Here is an 18,970-nt window from a genome sequence, read left to right on the forward strand (position 1 = left end):
AGCTGGGGTTTGCTGGTCTTGGCTCTGGCATGTGAGGCAGGACAGCCTGCCAGCTTAGGGCAGGAAGCCACTCCACGTCTGGCCAGTGACAGCTTTTCCCCAGATGCCAGGACACAGGGGCATGGGATGTGCTATGAACCTTGGAAGGCCTGACCCTGTCTGAGTGTTCTGGGCTGCAGGCAAGCCCTGGCCACTGCGTGACTTGGCAAAGCAGCTGCCACCAGGACTCCAGCTTTGGAACAGCCCGGCGAGGCCACCCCCTCCAGATGGAGAGGTCAGGCTGGGACCACAGCATGCATGTGAGGAACCGCGCAGGGAGGCCCAGGCATGTGGCCAGCTGCTTGCTCTGCAGCCCAGCTCTAGGGCCCGCCCAGTGCACCTCTGTAGCATAGAGGTCGCTGGGGCCTTTGGGGGATGAGGGGTGGGGCTGAGAGTTACCCACTGGACAAGACTAGGGCTGGACAGAAACCCAGTGTGACCGACACTGCCTTCTCTGGTCATAGGTCAAATAGGCAACATTCTCTGTCTACTACCAGGATAAAGAAAATAGAAGAAAGGTCAAACTCAGAAGTCACACTCAGAATTTAATTTCTCCAAAAGTTGTTTCTGCGTTTGATTCATGCAGAAAATCACAAAGCCTTCTCGCCTTTTCTGAGTGGGCGGGATCCACAGCTGGCTTACTTCTGTACCTGGAGCATGGACTGAGAGGCAACAGCCTCCTTCCAGGAGAGGCTCCACTCACAGGCAGGCCCGGCTGCACGAGCCCTCCCTGCTGGGCCTGGTCCCTGCAGCTGCCCCTCCCTGGCTGGCTCCTCTCTCCTTTCCTACCCAACTGTTCACCTTGTCACAGGGCTACGTCTTGGCTCTTGGCTAAGACTTTAAGGGCCCACACAGCAGAGGACAGAAGCCTCAGATCCTGACGACCTGCGCGGCAACGCACGGACTCTGCCTCTCCACTCCGTCCACCGCTGGCCTCCTGAGGTAGAGTCGGGCGAAGGTGCCTCCCACCTGCCCTTTGGTAAGGCGCCCGGGGTTCACACAGACACAGCCGAGGACATCCTGGGGAGGAGAGAAGGGGAGACAGGTTTGGAGGCCTTAACTAACTGGGAACCAATGTGAAAAAGAAGTGACATAGGCCGGGCGCGGTGGCTCAAGCCTGTAATCCCAGCACTTTGGGAGGCCGAGGCGGGTGGATCACGAGGTCAGGAGATCGAGACTATCCTGGCTAACATGGTGAAACCCCGTCTCTACTAAAAATACAAAAAACTAGCCGGGCGTGGTGGCGGGCGCCTGTAGTCTCAGCTACTTGGGAGGCTGAGGCGGGAGAATGGCGTGAACCCGGGAGGCGGAGCTTGCAGTGAGCCGAGATCACGCCACTGCACTCCAGCCTGGGAGACACAGCGAGACTCCGTCTCAAAAAAAAAGAAGTGACATCAGATGGCTGGACCCCAAAGAGGGTTTTACAAAATGGAAATGAAGACAGACAACCAGACACATTTTCAGTCTTTTTTTTTTTTTTTTTGAGACAGAGTCTCTCTCTGTTGCCCAGGCTGGAGTGCAGTGGCAAGATCTCAGCTCACTGCAGCCTCCACCTCCTGGGTTCCAGCGATTCTCCTGCCTCAGCCTCCCAGGTAGCTGGGATTACAGGTGCACACCACCATGCCTGGCTAATTTTTGTATTTGTAGTAGAGATGGGGTTTTACCATGTTGGCCAGGCTGGTCTCAGACTCCTGACCTCAGGTGATCCATCCACTTTGGCCTCCCAAAGTGCTGGGATTACAATTGTCAACCACTGCACCCAGCCTCCGTCACATATGTTAACTTGTTACTAGAAAGCTTTGAATTCCTTTTAAGTATTTCAAACAGAAGAATGAGGTGACTTGGCAGAATGATAATCAGCCCCCAAACTTGGAGACAAACCTGATCTAGCTGTTTACTGCTTTCCCATGTGAAAAACTTTTTTTTTTTCCCTTTTTTAACCCCTTGAGGTTGAACTAGCTCTTGTTTGGCAAGAGTGGGACTGGTCTGGGCAGATTCCCTGTAAGGGACCTAACTCCAAGGCAGGCAGGGTGAAGGGTGGCAGAGATCAGAATGACCTGATAGCTTCTTCAAGGTATTCCCAGCTGAGCCCACTTGGAGGTCGTATCAGAATTTGGGAGGCACAGGACAGGCAAGTGTACACTGAAATCTTCCCCAGGTCACCTTGATGTGGCCTGGTAAAAGCCCTCAGTTGAGGGCCTTCCTAGTCACCTGGGCTCCTGTTCTCTTGGGGAGGGAGGAGGGGACACTGTTTACTCAAGCATTTTACTGACAGAGTTGTTTGTTTTCTGGTCCCACCACCTCCCCACAGAAACAAGGCCACAGGGCAGGGTGCTAGAGGCCCCATCCCCCTCAGCAGACCCATGAGGGGTGAGTGCCAGGTGGTCCAGAAGGGAAAGTCAAAGACTGGGTTCTGGTGTTTCTGGGAAAAAGCAGAGTTCAAACCTACCTTCACGAAGTATCTCAGCTCTGACGGGATGATAAGGACATCTGGGGTGACAGGCAGCTGTGCGTAGACATAGAACATCTCATAGTCAATGGCCATGTCTTCTTGGGGTGGGTAGAGCGGGTAGTAGCTACAGAGACAGAGAGAAATGGTCAGCAGTAGCAGACTGGGGGGCCCCCTTCTCAGACAGAGTCCCCCTAGGTACTGGCTTCCGTGCTGCTGGCGTCCGCAGACCGACTTTTTCTCTGTGTGTGGGGGCAGAATGCAGGCTTGTCATCACAGGGTAAAGTTCCCTGCTGGTAGCCTGGTGAAGGCTCTTATAGTCATGCTTGTCATAGCTTCATGACCCCAAGGCACTCTCTCCACAGTCAGGGGTCCCAGCGGCAAGCTCACCTTCTCTGGGTCAGGATGTGCTTGAGTATTCGGCTGAATCTGTCTGAAGTTCCAGAAGAACTGGGAAAGAAAAGAAAGCACGAACACAGAACCCTGTTTTTCAGCCCATTTCTCTTCAGGGAGGACCGGAGAATTTAATAAACCAGAGAGAGGCCCAGTGACAAGAGGAGGATGCATCTGGGGAAGTTTAAAGACCCACCCACAAGGAGCTTGGTCTGTCCCCACATGAGGAGGGACATAGGACACCGGGTTGAGAAGGGAAAGCACAGGAATCCCTCGTAATCAAGATCAAGGAGGGCCATTAGCCAGCACCGTGCTATGCAAGAGGATGCAAAGTTGGCACCATTGTGAGGCGGGCGTGTAGCCAGGCTGACTCGATCTCAAACCTCAGCCAAGGAGCCACACCCGTCTTGCTTCACACGAGAGTCGCTTCACACGCCCCTTCCCATCAAGGATGACGGCAGAACGGAGCTGCCCAACATCAATTCAACAAATTTGGCAGGGCCTGATTATCTGCAGAGCTGGATGTTGTACTAGTAATGAAGAAAGCCCTTCAGAGAAAATTCCCAGTTTATCCTCCACAAACAGGATGTCCACATTTGTTTTCAGGTCACAAATTTGGGAAATGAAAAAAACAGGAGCAGAAAAGAAAATGTAGATGAATTTCGATGCCTTTAAGTGCAAAGACAGAATGGACGTGGTTCTTTGGGGTCTCAAATGCAGTTTAGAGAGGTGGTAACAGAAACTAATGCATCCAACCAACCCCTCCCCTTGGGTACTCAGATGGCCAGAGGGTCGGGCACAGCTTGCTGCTTTCAGGACTCTCTGGTCAAGACTGTCAAGCATCCCCTTGATTTTCTTGGCTGCAGAAAGGGCTGGGACCAGAAAGCCAGTCATCTTGCTTGGGGCCTGGAACATACTTCTTACCTACTGATCTCCTCGGCCCCCAGGTGGAACAGCAGATCCGTAGACGTCAGGCCAAAGATCACTCCATTTATGGACAGGCTGCAGGGCTCGGACACAAACTGTACTTGCTAAAATGAGAACAGATTGGAACAAATATTTGTACGCCAAAGCTAGAAACATCTTCCCATGAAAGTGGGGGTTGTCTGAGGGCTGGGGAGACCACGGAAAAGAGGACCAAACCAACATACATCAAACTTATAGACACATTTGCTTGTTTAAAAAAAAAAAAGAGTTTAAGATTCAGGTTGTATGCATGCTCTAAAGAGGCCTCTCCACCCTCCCCTTCAGGGCCAGGGCCAGAGCCAGTGGCAGAGGCATGCTGGATTCTGGCTGCCTGCTGGTCAAGGAGTGGGTACTGCTACCTTTTTGTCCTCTCGAGACAGATCGGAGTAGCTGAAAGGTGGCTGGGGGTACACAGGCTCATGGTGCACATCTCTCAACGATGGGACAAAGACAAGGTGGGAGCCGGAGCTAGTATGGCAAAAGAACAAACAGAAGAGGGAGAAAAGTGAGTGCGGTTGAGTTAGAACAGCTGCGCAACAGGCAGGATGCCTCAGGGCTGGAGGCAGAGCCCACTTCCAGGCAGGCAGCTCAGAATTGCACTCTGTTATGAACAGAGACGCTGTTTCCCATGGGACACTGGGAGTGAAGGACAATTTGTTCTACTTCACACCCATCCATCTGGACAGGCTTCGATTGCCTGGGACACTTTCTTGTTGCTCTGTGTGGCTTTCTCCCAAGAGGATGGAGACTATTGTTTGGCAGAAAAAGGGGCAAAGAAATGGAGATCTAGAAAATCTAGAAAGATAAGGATGCGAATAAAAAATCACAGCCTCAGAGCCAGAGTTTAAACCACAGCTTGGACTCATTACACCTTCTAAGCAAGTGTAGCTTGCAGGCATTAAACAGTGTCCCTGCCACACCTTGGCAGAGTGCACGGAGCTGCGGCATCTTTCCTAGAGAGAAGGCAGTATACCAAAAAGACCCTGAGACTGCCGTTTTTTTGTTTTCTTTTTGAGACAGAGCCTCACTCTGTCACCCAGGCCAGACTGCAGTGGCATGATGTGGGCTCACTGCAACCTACATTTCCTGGGTTCAAGTGATACCTGTATCTCAGCCTCCCGAGTAGCTGGAACTACAGGTGCACACCACCACACCCAGCTAATTTTGTATTTTTAGTAGAGACAGGGTTGGCCAAGCTGGTCTTGAACTCCTGGCCTCAAGTGATCCACCCACCTTGGCCTCCCAAAGCATTGGGATTACACGCGTCAGCCACCACGCCTGGCCTGCCTTCGTATTTAGAAGATCCAGCTGAAACCCTCTGACTGACTGAACACTGGGCCATAATTACTGGACAATCAAGACACAGACATTTCCAGCGGGAGGCGGAAAAGCCCAAGCGGCCTCTCCCTGAGCCATCGCATCCCTCCCCTCTCACACATGGAAGTAATGCCCTGAGTTTCTATTTCTCAGCAGGCTATCTTGCAAAAATGAAAGAAATATTTAACAGCAACAGTAAAAGCACAGATGATAGCAGATGTTTCCTTTGATGGAGCAGGAGAATCTCTAGGGTTACAACATGCAAGTGAAGAAGAAAGTTGTAACTCTGGGGGCCAACTATTTATTTTTCCCAGCCATACAAAAGAGAAAGAAAGTCCCGTTTCCTTGGTTCCCTTTGCTGACCTTGGCAGAGGGGCCATTTATAAATCAAATAGGCATAAAGTGTTACTTTGCAGGCATGTTTAAAATCCACCAATGGCTCTCACTTCCATCTCCGTCTCCTGCTTAAAATGTGTGGACTTCTCAGGCATACGTACACTTTGACATGTGATAAAGGTGCTGGTGACAGCTGTCACCCTTATCACTGTGGTGTCCTCTCAGAGTGCTAACTGAGACTTCTACAACAGAAAATCAGAATCCTGAGACCAAAGGTGTTTACATATTCATTATTGTTCCTTTGACACTGAAAAGCTCACTAGGATGATCCAGTCCACCATTTGGGTGCCAGGTTCTGGTAAACAAGCCACAGGGTAACTTGAATGGGACAATCTGTGCTCCACATCTCAAGGGCTTGACATCTGTGATGAACACAATGAACTGAGGTGCAGCTGGCTGCTCTCAAGGGACAAAACTGCCCTGTTTCAGCAGGCTTTGGAAGGGCAATAGTTAAGGAAGAAATAGCCTTCCTGCTCATGGTTAGAAACCGGCTATAGAAGGAGGGATCAGAAAAAAATCCCAACTATGCTCAGCATTGCACAACCTCATACGTCACAGGGGGAGGGTCCTCCAGCTGCTCCCGCAAACAGGATGAGAACCGCGGGCTCTGCTTGCTTCCTCTGAGGTGCTTTCTCACTGGCTCTTTTTTTTTTTTTCTTTTTTTTTTGAGATGGAGTCTTGCTCTGTCACCCAGGCTGGAGTGCAGTGGTGCAATCTCGGCTCATTGCAACCTCCACTTCCTGGGTTCAAGCAATTCTGCCTCAGCCTCCCGAGTAGCTCCCAAGCACCCACCGCCACGCCTGGCTAATTTTTGTATTTTTAGTAGAGATGGGGTTTTGCCATATTGGCCAGGTTGGTCTCGAACTCCTGACCTCACGTGATCTGTCTGCCTCAGTCTCCCAAAGTGCTGGGATTACAGGCGTGAGCCCCTGCGCTTAGCCTGGCTCTGGCTTTTACATGATGACTCAGCTTAATGCTCTGCATTTCTGACCTCTCAGAAATACAAAGAAATTCTCTGCCCAAGAACTGTTTATATACTGTTTCTAGAAGGGTGGGGCAGCTCCCCCTGCCTCGTGGCACACACTGGCCACAGATGAAAGTGCCTGGTGGTGCTGGGTTCTCATCCCCAGTATAACAATGCCTTATCTGTGCTTTATTTCTATCACTGCTGACAATACCACATGGGGTAAGGAACCAAAAACAGAACCCAACCTCAAACTGAAAGCACCCAGCCAGTGTTAGGGCACTACGACACAGTCCCTGCCTGTCCCCAAGGGCTGACAAAAGGAGAACACAGCCCTGCTCCTGTGTTTTGGGGGCCTATCTCCTGAGGAGTTCTAACCACTCTCCAGGCCTGATGAACTTGACCAAGATCACAGCAAATCTGGGGAAGAGGGAAGGCACCTGCATCACCTTCATTTGAGGGAGGGAGGGAGGAAAGGGCAGAACCAGCCATGGTTGTCACTGGCACAACCCACATCTCTGATTCTGGGAGTTGGGGGATGTTCTTTATTCCAGCTGTGCCATCTACCATCCTGGCCCACACTGCCGGTACAAGAAGGTAGTGTTACAACTTATTGACTCTGGGATCAGTTCTCATGGCTAAAAGGCGGAAAGTTAGACATCTTATTTTAAAAACCACCTTTGTGACAGACTCGTCTTTAAACACTTAGCCTCAGGAACATTTCTATTTTATTAGCTCAGCTACAGGCATGCAGATCTCATGAGGAGATCTACCACCTATACCAGCTTCTTTCAAACACTGGCACTGGGGGAAAGGGACAGGAATGACAGGAATGGAGGATGTCAGATTTCCGAATAACTTTCCACTCTCGGCTTTAGCCTCTTCCTGGAACAGTGACTTTCCTCTCAAATGAGAACTGCACAGCTCTCTCATCTCTGCTGTGACCTCTCACAGTTCCTTCTGTTTGGTCTGTGGCAAGGATTCAAGGCCCCACCCTCACCGAGAGTGTCTGTCACCACCAGCTGTAGCCACTGGCGGCATCCCACGCACCCTGCTGCCTCAGCCTCCTGAGTAGCTGGGACTACAGGCGCCCGCCACCGCACCCGGCTAATTTTTTTGTATTTTTAGTAGAGACGGGGTTTCACTGTGGTCTCGATCTCCTGACCTTGTGATCCGCCCGCCTCGGCCTCCCAAAGTGCTGGGATTACAGGCTTGAGCCACCGCGCCCGGCCAAGTATGTTTATCTTTGTGTTTTACAGAGATGCCTCTTAACTTGCACTTGAAGGTCAAGGGTTCTAACTGATCTCAGTAGTGCAAAAGGAAGAAAAGAATAGGAACTGCCATGATTTTTTTTTTTTTTTTTGGAAAAGGAGTTTTGTTTTTGTTGCCCAGGCTGGAGTGCAGTGGTACGATCTCGGCTCACGGCAACCTCTGCCTCCTGGGTTCAAGTGATTCGCCTGCCTCAGCCTCCCCAGTAGTCGGGATTACAGGAATGTGCCACCACGCCCAGCTCATTTTGTATTTTTAGTAGAGATGGGGTTTCACCATGTTGGTCAGGCTGGTCTTGAACTCCTGACCTCAGGTGATCCACCCCCCTTGGCCTTCCAGAGTACGTGAGCCACCAGGCCCAGCTTTTTTTTTTTTTTTTTTGAGATGGAGTTTTGCTCTTTTTGCCTAGGCTGGAGTGTAATGGCACAATCTTGGCTCACTGTAACCTCTGCCTCCCGGGTTCAAGTGATTCTCCTGCCTCAGCCTCCCCAGTAGCTGACATTACAGGTGCCCACCACCATGCCTGGCTAATTTTGTATTTTTAGTACAGATAGGGTTTTACCATGTTGGCTAGGCTGGTCCCAAACTCCTGACCTCAGGTGATGCGCCTGCCTCGGCCTCCCAAAGTGCTGGGATTACAGATGTGGATCCACTAAGCCTGGCGCTGCCATGACTTTTAAATGGTTTCAGTTTCTTAATGGGAAGCTCTGGAGAAACCTAGGAAGCTTAAGGTTCTGTCCAGTATTTTGAAATCTGACCTTCTTGTGCCTTCAATAATTGTACGTAGACACTGCTTGAAAATGTCTTCAAACGGACTTGTCAGTAGACAGTTCTGCAAGAAAGGAAAGGAGATAAATTTAGACAGCAGATATTTGGTGTTTACTCACTTAACATTGTTAGGTGACCCATAGATGTCAGCTGTTGGGCTGGGAGCTGAAGGAGACGCAAAGATGAGAAAGATGGGGTATTTTTCTTAAGGAGCTAAGTCTAGTTGAAGGCAGGAGGGGAGATGTGGGAATTAACTCTCTTGAATGCAGTGTGGGAGAGACTACAAGGAAGAAAGAGTGCTTTGAAATATTTTCCGTGGAAGGTAAAGTATTGTGAGACAAAGGATCAGAGGTCCCAGACCTCAGCCATGGAGATGTCCCAGGAAGGACCATTTGTGTTTTTTTTTTTTTTTTTTTTTGAGGCGGAGTCTCGCTCTGTCGCCCAGGCTGGAGTGCAGTGGCCAGATCTCAGCTCACTGCAAGCTCTGCCTCCTGGGTTTACGCCATTCTCCTGCCTCAGCCTCCCGAGTAGCTGGGACTACAGGCGCCTGCCACCTCGCCGGGCTAGTTTTTTGTATTTTTAGTAGAGACGGGGTTTCACCGTGTTAGCCAGGATGGTCTTGATCTCCTGACCTCGTGATCCGCCCGTCTCGGCCTCCCAAAGTGCTGGGATTACAGGCTTGAGCCACCGCGCCCGGCCCCATTTGTGTTTTATGCAAAGGACAGCAAGATGAGTTATAAGCTCGGGGTATTGGCCAGGATAGGTTCTTTCACAGGGCAGCCTGTGACTGCCAGACACCTGCATTTGTGCTAGTGCTCTTGTGCCTTAGCACCAGGCATCACAAACAAAGGAACATTAGGACTGATATATTTACATGTCCCTCCCCCAGCTTCCAGACAGCCTTGTATTCTGGTGAAAGGAAGCTCTCGGATTCCAGATCTTTATTAATAAAGTGCCCTGCTAAAATGATTTCTGATTAGCCACAGGAATTAATGTGTTTGTTATAGATGTGCGATAAAGTGGGATAAACATTAAAAAATGAAAAGAAAAGCGAGAGCCTGACTGAACGCAAGTACCCAGGACCCCTTCCCACCCCAGCCCACTCACCTCCACCTGCTCATGCTTAGCATCCAGGAAAGGGCCAAACTGCGAGGGGAGAAACAAAGACACCAAAAGAACAAATCAGAATCACCTGTGTCTGTGAACGACTTCGGATCACCTCTTCTGGAAGTCCTCTGCCGAGGGCCCATCTGTCCCTCCAAGGCTGCCTGGAGAGCCTGGGGACAGCTAGCAGATGGGCTGGCGGGGGCGCCAAGCCAATTTCACAGGCAGAAGCACGTGTGCCCCGGATGGAGGGAGGCTCCCAGGGCCCCATAACCATTACTAATGCCCACTATAACACTGGGCTTATCCCTGTAATCCTAGCACTTTGGAAGGCCGAGGTGCGCAGATTGCCTGAGCCCAGGAGTTCAAGGCCAGTCTGGGCAATATGGTGAAACCCTCTCTTTACAAAAAAAATACAAAAATTAGTTGGGCATGGTGGCGTGTGCCTGTAGTCCAAGCTATTCGGAAGATTGAGATAGGGAGGATGGGGAGGATCACTTGAGCCCAGGAGGTGGAGGCTGCAGTGAGCCAAGATCGCGCCACCACACTCCAGCCTAGGTGAGAGTGAGACTCTGTCTCAAAAAAAAAAAAAAAAAAAGCACACTGGGCTTTTTTCTGACTTTCTAAACCTAGCAAGGGAAATTGATCACCATACTAATAGTAGTATTTTGAGCTTTAAAAAGAGATTAGTTCAGAAGTTGGAGTAATGAGAAAGAGGTAAGAATACTGTAAAATCAACAAAGGGTGGGAAAAAAGAAGTTGACCTTTTATTTTTTGAGATGGAGTCTCACTCTGTTGCCCAGGCTGGAGGGCAATGGTGCAATCTCAGCTCACTGCAACCTCTGCCTCCCAGGATCAAGCAATTCTCCTGCCTCAGCCTCCCAAGTAGCTGGGATTACAGGCGCCTGTCACCACACCCAGCTAATTTTTTTTTTGTATTTTTAGTAGAGATGGGGTTTCACCATGTTGGCCAGGCTGGCTTAGAACTCCTGCTCTTGGCCGGGCGCGGTGGCTCAAGCCTGTAATCCCAGCACTTTGGGAGGCCGAGACGGGCGGATCACGAGGTCAGGAGATCAAGACCATCCTGGCTAACATGGTGAAACCCCATCTCTACTAAAAAATACAAAAAATTAGCCGGGCGAGGCGGCGGGCGCCTGTAGTCCCAGCTACTCGGGAGGCTGAGGCAGGAGAATGGCGTGAACCCGGGAGGCGGAGCTTGCAGTGAGCTGAGATCCGGCCACTGCACTCTAGCCTGGGCGACAGAGTGAGACTCCGTCTCAAAAAAAAAAAAAAAAAAAAAAGGGCCGGGCGCGGTGGCTCAAGCCTGTAATCCCAGCACTTTGGGAGGCCGAGACGGGGTCAGGAGGTCAGGAGATCGAGACCATCCTGGCTAACACGGTGAAACCCCATCTCTACTAAAAAATACAAAAAACTAGCCGGGTGAGGTGGCGGGCGCCTGTAGTCCCAGCTACTCAGGAGGCTGAGGCAGGAGAATGGCGTAAACCCGGGAGGTGGAGCTTGCAGTGAGCTGAGATCCGGCCACTGCACCCCAGCCTGGGTGACAGAGCAAGACTCCATCTCAAAAAAAAAAAAAAAAAAAAAAAAGAACTCCTGCTCTCAAGTGATCCACACACCTCGGCCTCCCAAAGTGTTAGGATTACAGGCGTGAGCCACTGTGCCCAGCCAAAGTTGGGCTTTTAAAACTAGCAAAGGCCCATAGATCATGTATACCTCTCCAAAGACGTAGATTAAGAATGAAAAGGTATTTTCCAAAAGGAAGGACTGACATGCTTCCTAAAAATTTAGAACTGCATTAAAGTCATTTTCCAAGGCTGACTCCTCAGCTTTCGCACTGGTGCCTCTTACCAGGATGCAGACATCTGGCCGGTCATGGTTGATGACAGCAATCAGGTCGAGCAGGGGGTCATACGTGATGCTGTCAGACGTGGTGTATGGCCCACAGGCAACCAGGACCATGCTTTGCTCAAAGTCTAAGACAGAGGTTGTAGGTCTTGATTAGAAGAGGACTAGTATTAGAATGGTGGGAGGAGAAAGGACAATTAGGGGAAATGCCACAGGATTCAACTCAATGAGTCCTTTATGTGTGCAACTCTGGGGACCCAAGGTAAGGAAGACCTCATGTCCATCCTCTAAGAACACACCACTAGGTGGTAGAGACAGAGAGACAGGCAGGAACACAAATACCTAGAACACGCACTAGAAACTTTACAAGCAGCGCACATGAAAGATTTGAGGAAAGTGGCAGTCAGTAAAGAATTTACCAAGGTGGAATTTGCTAACACGTTTGAGAATTTTGGGGGATCAAGGGCAAGGCAGGGTACAGGACAGCACTGAGACCTGAGGGTGCTCAGTGTTAGGAAACGTCTGGTGGTCCAGTGTGGCTGGAGAATATGGGGTACTGAAAAGCCCAGAAAGACAGGCTGGGGAACGGGAGACTGGAACGGGAGACTCCCGGGTGACGGGGTGCAGGGGCCACCCATCACGCTTTGTCCTTTTCCTAACAGCAGCTGCTTTCCTTTTGGAGAATCAGCCCTCCTCTCCACAACGCAGTCTACATGGGCCTGTAAATCAGGTGCTCTGTCTTCCTCTAGCCAAGGGCAGGCACATGACCCAGTTTAGGCCATTCACACTCTCCTCCCAGGGTGTGCAATCTTGAGGTGAACAATCCAAGGAGAGAAAAAAGATTACAGCTAACCTATTCCAGCCGAGGTGCCCAGATGAGACAGCTGGGGAATTCCTGCTACCTGGATGCTAGAGTTCCTGGGCTCTCATCCTGGTTCCAAGCCTGGGTTTCTAGCCACTTGTCCAGTCTGTGAGCTACCTGGATCTCCCCTAATAAATTCCTGCTTTCTTGTTAGTCTGAGTCAGTTTCTGTGGCTCACAACAACAAAATCCAAAGATCCCAGGCTTCTTAACATGCGGTTGTGTTAGTTTCCTATTGTTGCTATAAAAAGTTTTCACAAACTTAGTGCCTTAAGACAACACGAATTTGGCCGGGTGTGGCGGCACAACACCTGTAATTTCAGCACTTTGAGAGGCTAAGGCGGGAGGACACCTTCAGCTCAGGAGGTTGAGACCAACCTGGGCAACATGGTGAAACCCTGTTTCCACAAAAAATACAAAAATTAGCTGGACAGGGTGGTGCGTACCTCCTGAGCCTACAGTCCTAGCTACTTGGGAGGCCGAAGTGGGAGGATTGCTTGAGCCCGGGAGGTTGAGGCTGCAGTGAGCTGTGATCACAGCTCATGCCCACTGCACTCCAGTGAGACTCTGTCTCAAAAAAAAGCCTACGAATTTATTATATTACAGTTCCAGAGGTCAAAAATCCTAAACTGAAGGTGTGGGCAGGGCTGAGTTCCTCCTGTCTGGAGGTTTTAGAGAAGAATCCATTTCCTTGCCTTTCCCAGCTTCCAGAGGCCACCTGCATTCCCTGGTTCACGGCCCCACCTTCAGCGGCAAAGCCAGAAGCCTAAGATTTCTCTATTTTGAAATAAAATTTTTCCTTTGGCTTCCTCAAATCACAGCAGCCTAACATTTCCAAGCTCTGACTCTGATTCTCTTGCCATTCCTCTTATAAGGACCCTTGTGATTACAGTGGGCCCACCTGGATAATCCAGGCTAATCCCCCATCTCAACAGCCTTAACTTAATCACACGGGCAAAGTCTCCTTTATGACAAAAGTTAAAATATTCACAGGTTCCAGGGATTCCTGGGGCTATAATTGAGTCTATCATAGTAGTAATACCATGAACTGACAAAGCATTCAAGGGGAAGAGTAGGTTTCATGTGGTGGTGGGGTAGGGACAAAGTTAAGTTTGGCTCTGAGAAGCCTACAGGAGATGTGAGCCCCAGTGTAAGCAGTGAGTCTCTGGAGGGCGAGGGCCATGTCTTATTCTGTATCTCCATGAGTGCCTCGTTTAATTCCTTATACAAAAGTTCATTAACAACCTGTTAAACTGTTTCCAAAGGCTTCCCTGGTACACAGCTCAGGCTCCTGGTATCTCAGCCAGGTTGATTTCATTACCTGAAGTTGACCTAATACCAGCATGCCACCCTTGCCCCTATAAATTTGTATTTTCTTTTTTTCTTTTTTGAGATAGGGTCTCACTCTGACTCCTAGGCTGGAGTGCAGTGGTGGTATGATCATGGCTCAAGGCAGCCTTGACCTCCTGGACTCAGGAGAGTGATCCTCCCACCTTAGCCTTCCGAGTTGCTGGGACTATAGGCACATGCCACCATGCCCACACCCAGCTGATTTTTTTTTTTTTTTTTTTTTTTTTTTGAGACGGAGTCTCGCTCTGTCGCCCAGGCTGGAGTGCAGTGGCCTGATCTCAGCTCACTGCAAGCTCCGCCTCCTGGGTTCATGCCATTCTCCTGCCTCAGCCTCCCGAGTAGCTGGGACCACAGGCGCCTGCCAGCTCGCCCGGCTAGTTTTTTGTATTTTTTAGTAGAGACGGGGTTTCACTGTGTTAGCCAGGATGGTCTCGATCTCCTGACCTTGTGATCCACCCGTCTCGGCCTCCCAAAGTGCTGGGATTACAGGCTTGAGCCACTGCGCCCGGCCCTTTTTTTTTTTTTTTTTTTTTGAGACAGAATCTAGCTCTGTCGCCAGGCTGGAGTTCAGTGGCGATCTCCACTCACTGTAACCTCTACCTCCCAGGTTCAAGTGATTCTCCTGTCTCAGCCTCCTGAGTAGCTGGGATTATAGGCACACGCTGCCACGCCCAGCTAATTTTTGTATTTTTAGTAGAGATGGGGTTTCAGCTTGTTGGCCAGAATGGTCTCTATCTCCTGACCTAGTCATCCGCCCACGTCGGCCTCCCAAAGTGGTGAGATTACAGGCGTGAACCACCGCGCCCGGCCTAATTTTTTGTACTTTTTGTAGACACGAGGTTCCACCATGTTGCCCAGGCTGGTCTCAAACTCCTGTGGTCAAGCAATCCTCCTGCCCCAGCGTGAGCCACCACGCCCGGCCAAACTTGTATTTTCTGATAAAATGTGCAATATAACAGAGTCCTAAATTTCACTCCTGATTCTAGGTCATCTCCAAGAATGGCTCTGGCCACTGTTACATGCATGGGGTGTTGACAACATGCTAGTGTCAGTGATCTGGTTGCTAATCCTGAACAGTGCTCCACTGTGCTTACAAGCATGCCTTGAGAGTTGGGTGTGGTAACTTATGCCTGTAATCCCAGCACTTTGGGAGGCCAAGGTGGGCAGATCACCTGAGTTTGGGAGTTTGAGACCAGCCTGACCAACATGGAGAAACCCTATCTCTACTAAAAATGCAAAATTAGCCAGGCGTGGTGGCACATACCTGTAATCCCAGCTACTTGGGAGGCTAAGGCAGGAGAATCGCTTGAACCCAGGAGGCAGAGCTTGCAGTGAGCCGAGATCTTGCCACTGCACTCCAGCCTGGGGGACAGAGCGAGACTCCATTTCAAAAAAAAAAAAAAAAACCAAAAAGAAAAAAAAGAAATTATTTTTTTTTTTTTTTTTTTTTTTTTTTTTTTTTGAGACGGAGTCTCGCTCTGTCGCCCAGGCTGGAGTGCAGTGGCCGGATCTCAGCTCACTGCAAGCTCCGCCTCCCGGGTTCACGCCATTCTCCTGCCTCAGTCTCCCGAGTAGCTGGGACTACAGGCGCCCGCCACCTCGCCCGGCTAGTTTTTTGTATTTTTTAGTAGAGATGGGGTTTCACCGTGTTAGCCAGGATGGTCTCGATCTCCTGACCTCGTGATCCGCCCGTCTCGGCCTCCCAAAGTGCTGGGATTATAGGCTTGAGCCACCGCGCCCGGCCAAAAGAAATTATTTTTAAGTTTTCACTTTAGAACAAATTTAGAATTGTAGAAAAGTTACAAAGATAGTACAGAGTTCCTGTGTGTCTTTCACCAGAGGGCCCCCAATCTTAACATGTTAGGTAACCATGAACGTTTGTCAAAATTAAGGCATTAATGCTGGTATATCACTGGTAACCAAATTCCTGGATTTTCGAGGTTGAGTGTTAGAGCCAGAAAAATAAAAAAGCAAATTCCTGGCTTTACTCAGACGTTGCTAGTTGTTCCACTGATGTTCCCTTTCTCTTCAAGGATTCAATCCAGGATGCCACATTACATTTTCAAAAAATTAATTAATTCTAATTTTTTTTTAAGAGCCAGTCTTGCTCTGTCACCCAGGCTGGAGTGCAGTGGTGTTACCATAGCTCACTGCAACCTTGAACTCCTGGGCTTAGGCAATTCTCCTGTTTCAGCCTCTGATTAGCTAGGACTACAGGTACGCACCACCAGCCCAGCTAAATTTTATAATTTTTAGTAGAGACAGGGTCTCCCTATATTGCCCAGGCTAGTCTCCAACTCCTGGCCTCAGGTGATCCTCCCACCTTGGCCCCCCAAAGTGTTGGGAATACAGGTGTGAGCCACTGCATCTGGCCCACACTGCATGTAAAGAAATTCTTCTTGAAATTGTACATCTTTTTCCTTTCCAAGGCAACCTTCAAAAATACCTGTTAGACATTAGTCTTTAAATAACATGCTTCGGCCGGGCGCGGTGGCTCAAGCCTGTAATCCCAGCACTTTGGGAGGCCGAGACGGGCGGATCACGAGGTCAGGAGATCGAGACCATCCTGGCTGACACTGTGAAACCCCGTCTCTACTAAAAACTACAAAAAACTAGCCGGGCGAGGTGGCGGGTGCCTGTAGTCCCAGCTACTCGGGAGGCTGAGGCAGGAGAATGGCGTGAACCCGGGAGGCGGAGCTTGCAGTGAGCTGAGATCCGGCCACTGCACTCCAGCCTGGGTGGCAGAGCGAGACTCCGTCTCAAAAAAAAAAAAAAAAAACACAACATGCTTCATGTAGGCAGAATTCAGGTGACAGCACGACCAACGCTCACTGGGCTCAGATCAGGGGTCTTGTGACAAAAAACCTACGAACTCACTGATGGTGGTACCCTCACCGCTTGGTCACATTGCTCTTCAGCAGCTTCTGCAGCTTTCTTGGGCTCGGGAAACTGCACTCCTGGACTCATGTCTACCACCCTCACTGTTTGCAAAAACAGTATTTGAACTGAAACTCACCTCCATCCTCTTCAGTGGGCTGATAAAATGGAAGTGGCACACCCTAAAAACAAGTGAAAAGCTCAAGTAAGGTCTTGCGCCAGGCATCACCTTGGTAAGGAAAGGGGAGGGCACCGGGTTGGGGGGTGATGTAGGTGTGATGGGAGGACAGTGAGGAGGAGCGAGGGCAGGGGAAGGATGTGCCTCTGTCTTGCTCCTTAGATCTGATGGGACCTGCCATTTTTCTTTTCTTTCTTTCCTTTTCTTTTTTTTTGAGATGGAGTCTCCCTCTGTCACCCAGGCTGGAGTGCAGTGGTGCCATTTTGGCTCACTGCAAGCTCTGCCTCCCGGGTTCATGCCATTCTCCTGCCTCAGCCTCCCGAGTAGCTGGGACTACAGGCACACGCCGCCACGCCTGGCTAATTTTTTATATTTTTAGTAGAGATGGGGTTTCATTGTGTTAGCCAGGATGGTCTCGATTTCCTGACCTTGTGATCCACCCACCTTGGCCTCCCAAAGTGCTGGGATTACAGGCGTGAGTTACCGCACCCGGCCAGGACCTGCCATTTTTCTATACTGCTCAGAGGGCGAAGAAACCCAGGTAATCGGAGGTCACTACTCAATTGTCATAAAACACCCAGCGACAAGTGGGAGCAAAACAGGTACCTAAAGTATCAGTGTACTTCTAGGCAAGAATGGGAGGGTGTCTTGCTACTTTTCCTGGCATTCTATGAAAATCTCTGGAGGATTGTTGCCTAGAGCAGGGATAGGTCAGCTTATGGCCTCTGGGCCAAATCTGGCTCTAGCCCACTATTTAAATAAAGTTTTATTGGAACACAGCCACAGTCATCTGTTTAAGAGTTCTCTGTGGCTGCTTTTGTAGACAAAGGCAGAGTTGAGTCATTGTGACAGAGACCATGTAGCTACAAAGTCTAAAAGAATTACTGTCTGGCCCTTTACAGAAAGAGTTTGCTGACCCCTGGCCCAGGGGTAGATTTCCACTTACAGATGGAGAACTGACTAACAAATAAATGGGCTCCTAAAAAGGACCAGTTTCTAGAACAGACAGCTTCCAGACACACTTTGCCTGAAGCAAACCAAGAGGCAAGTGGGGGTACGCTGTGTACCTCATAGAGTTTGGTGGCAACAAGTTTCCTACCAGTGGTGTTGATTCCTTCCATAATTACAACCTGAAAGACAAAAACAAACAGGATTGCTAAGCAGTGGAGATCAACGAGGTCTGGAATACATTATTTTGAGGCAGTTAAAAGCATTGTCCAGGCCGGGCGCGGTGGCTCATGCCTGTAATCCCAGCACTTTGGGAGGCCGAGGCGGGCGGATCACAAGGTCAGGAGATCGAGACCATTCTGGCTAACACGGTGAAACCCCGTCTCTACTAAAAATACAAAAAATTAGCCGGGTGCAGTGGTGGGCGCCTGTAGTCCCAGCTACTCAGGAGGCTGAGGCAGGAGAATGGCGTGAACCTGGGAGGCAGAGCTTTCAGTGAGCCGAAATTGCGCCACTGCACTCCAGCCTGGGGCACAGAGCGAGACTCCATCTCAAAAAAAAAAAAAAAAAAAAAAAGCATTGTCCAACTACTTTTAATCTGTAATCATAAACTTAGGGCATTTTTGCAGAAAACAAATTAAGGGCGTTGCATTAGTAATAATAATTATGCTCTACATACGTGATCTAATTTTCACAACAATTCTATGAGGTAAGAATTATTATTTCCATGTTGTGAGTGAAGATACTGTGGTTTAGATGGTTAAGTACCTTGCCCACAGGTATGCACCTCATGGAGTGGGGAGTTAGGATTTGAGGCTGGGCAGTTGGGTCCCAGAGCCTCGGTCAGAGCATGGGGGAAATGGAAATCCCAACAGTGGTGTCTGCTCTGGGGCATGTGCTCCACCCACACCCCATGGCAGCAGAGACAGGAACTAAGGAGCAGCTGCACATGGCACAGCACGTACTCTTCAGGAGTAAAGAGTGCACCTGCATCCTGGTGGAACTCCTCCAATCTCACCTGTCCGGGAAACAGAGAATATTCCTTAAGCTCAGATAAATCCACTGAGATTTGAGCACCCGAGGAATGTTCCCGGTCTCCCTCGAGAATCACTGACTTGTTGTTCAGTTTCCCGTTGCTATCACAGCCAATCTGGCCCAGCAGAGTGACAGGCTCCTACCAAAGGAAGGTCACAGCATAAGAACGACAGTCTTTGGAGCAGGAGCTCAA

The 18,970-nt window shown here is 49.8% G+C and overlaps 1 protein-coding gene across 8 annotated transcripts in view; it reads right to left on the reverse strand.

Annotated features, from left to right (window-relative positions):
* Window positions 1-564: 564 nt before the first annotated feature.
* POLA2 (DNA polymerase alpha 2, accessory subunit) overlaps window positions 565-18,970 on the reverse strand; it is a 39,611-nt gene continuing 21,205 nt past the window's right edge. For 3 of the 8 annotated variants that reach the window (XM_074013216.1, XM_015434472.3, XM_074013217.1), the window contains 11 exons: window positions 18,761-18,916; window positions 17,862-17,924; window positions 16,756-16,798; window positions 11,532-11,656; window positions 9,669-9,707; window positions 8,552-8,625; window positions 4,207-4,315; window positions 3,806-3,912; window positions 2,879-2,938; window positions 2,489-2,615; window positions 565-1,059 (listed from right to left, as the gene is read on the reverse strand). In XM_074013216.1, coding sequence (XP_073869317.1) covers window positions 910-1,059; window positions 2,489-2,615; window positions 2,879-2,938; window positions 3,806-3,912; window positions 4,207-4,315; window positions 8,552-8,625; window positions 9,669-9,707; window positions 11,532-11,656; window positions 16,756-16,798; window positions 17,862-17,924; window positions 18,761-18,916 — 1,053 coding nt within the window. In that variant the 3' untranslated portion in view covers window positions 565-909. The remainder of the gene's footprint in view (window positions 1,060-2,488; window positions 2,616-2,878; window positions 2,939-3,805; window positions 3,913-4,206; window positions 4,316-8,551; window positions 8,626-9,668; window positions 9,708-11,531; window positions 11,657-16,755; window positions 16,799-17,861; window positions 17,925-18,760; window positions 18,917-18,970) is intronic. The other 5 variants (XM_074013219.1, XM_074013220.1, XM_045372127.2 and 2 more) reach the window with 2 other exon arrangements.

The sequence above is a fragment of the Macaca fascicularis genome, chromosome 14, assembly GCF_037993035.2.
Source record: "Macaca fascicularis isolate 582-1 chromosome 14, T2T-MFA8v1.1".
Taxonomy (NCBI): domain Eukaryota; kingdom Metazoa; phylum Chordata; class Mammalia; order Primates; family Cercopithecidae; genus Macaca; species Macaca fascicularis.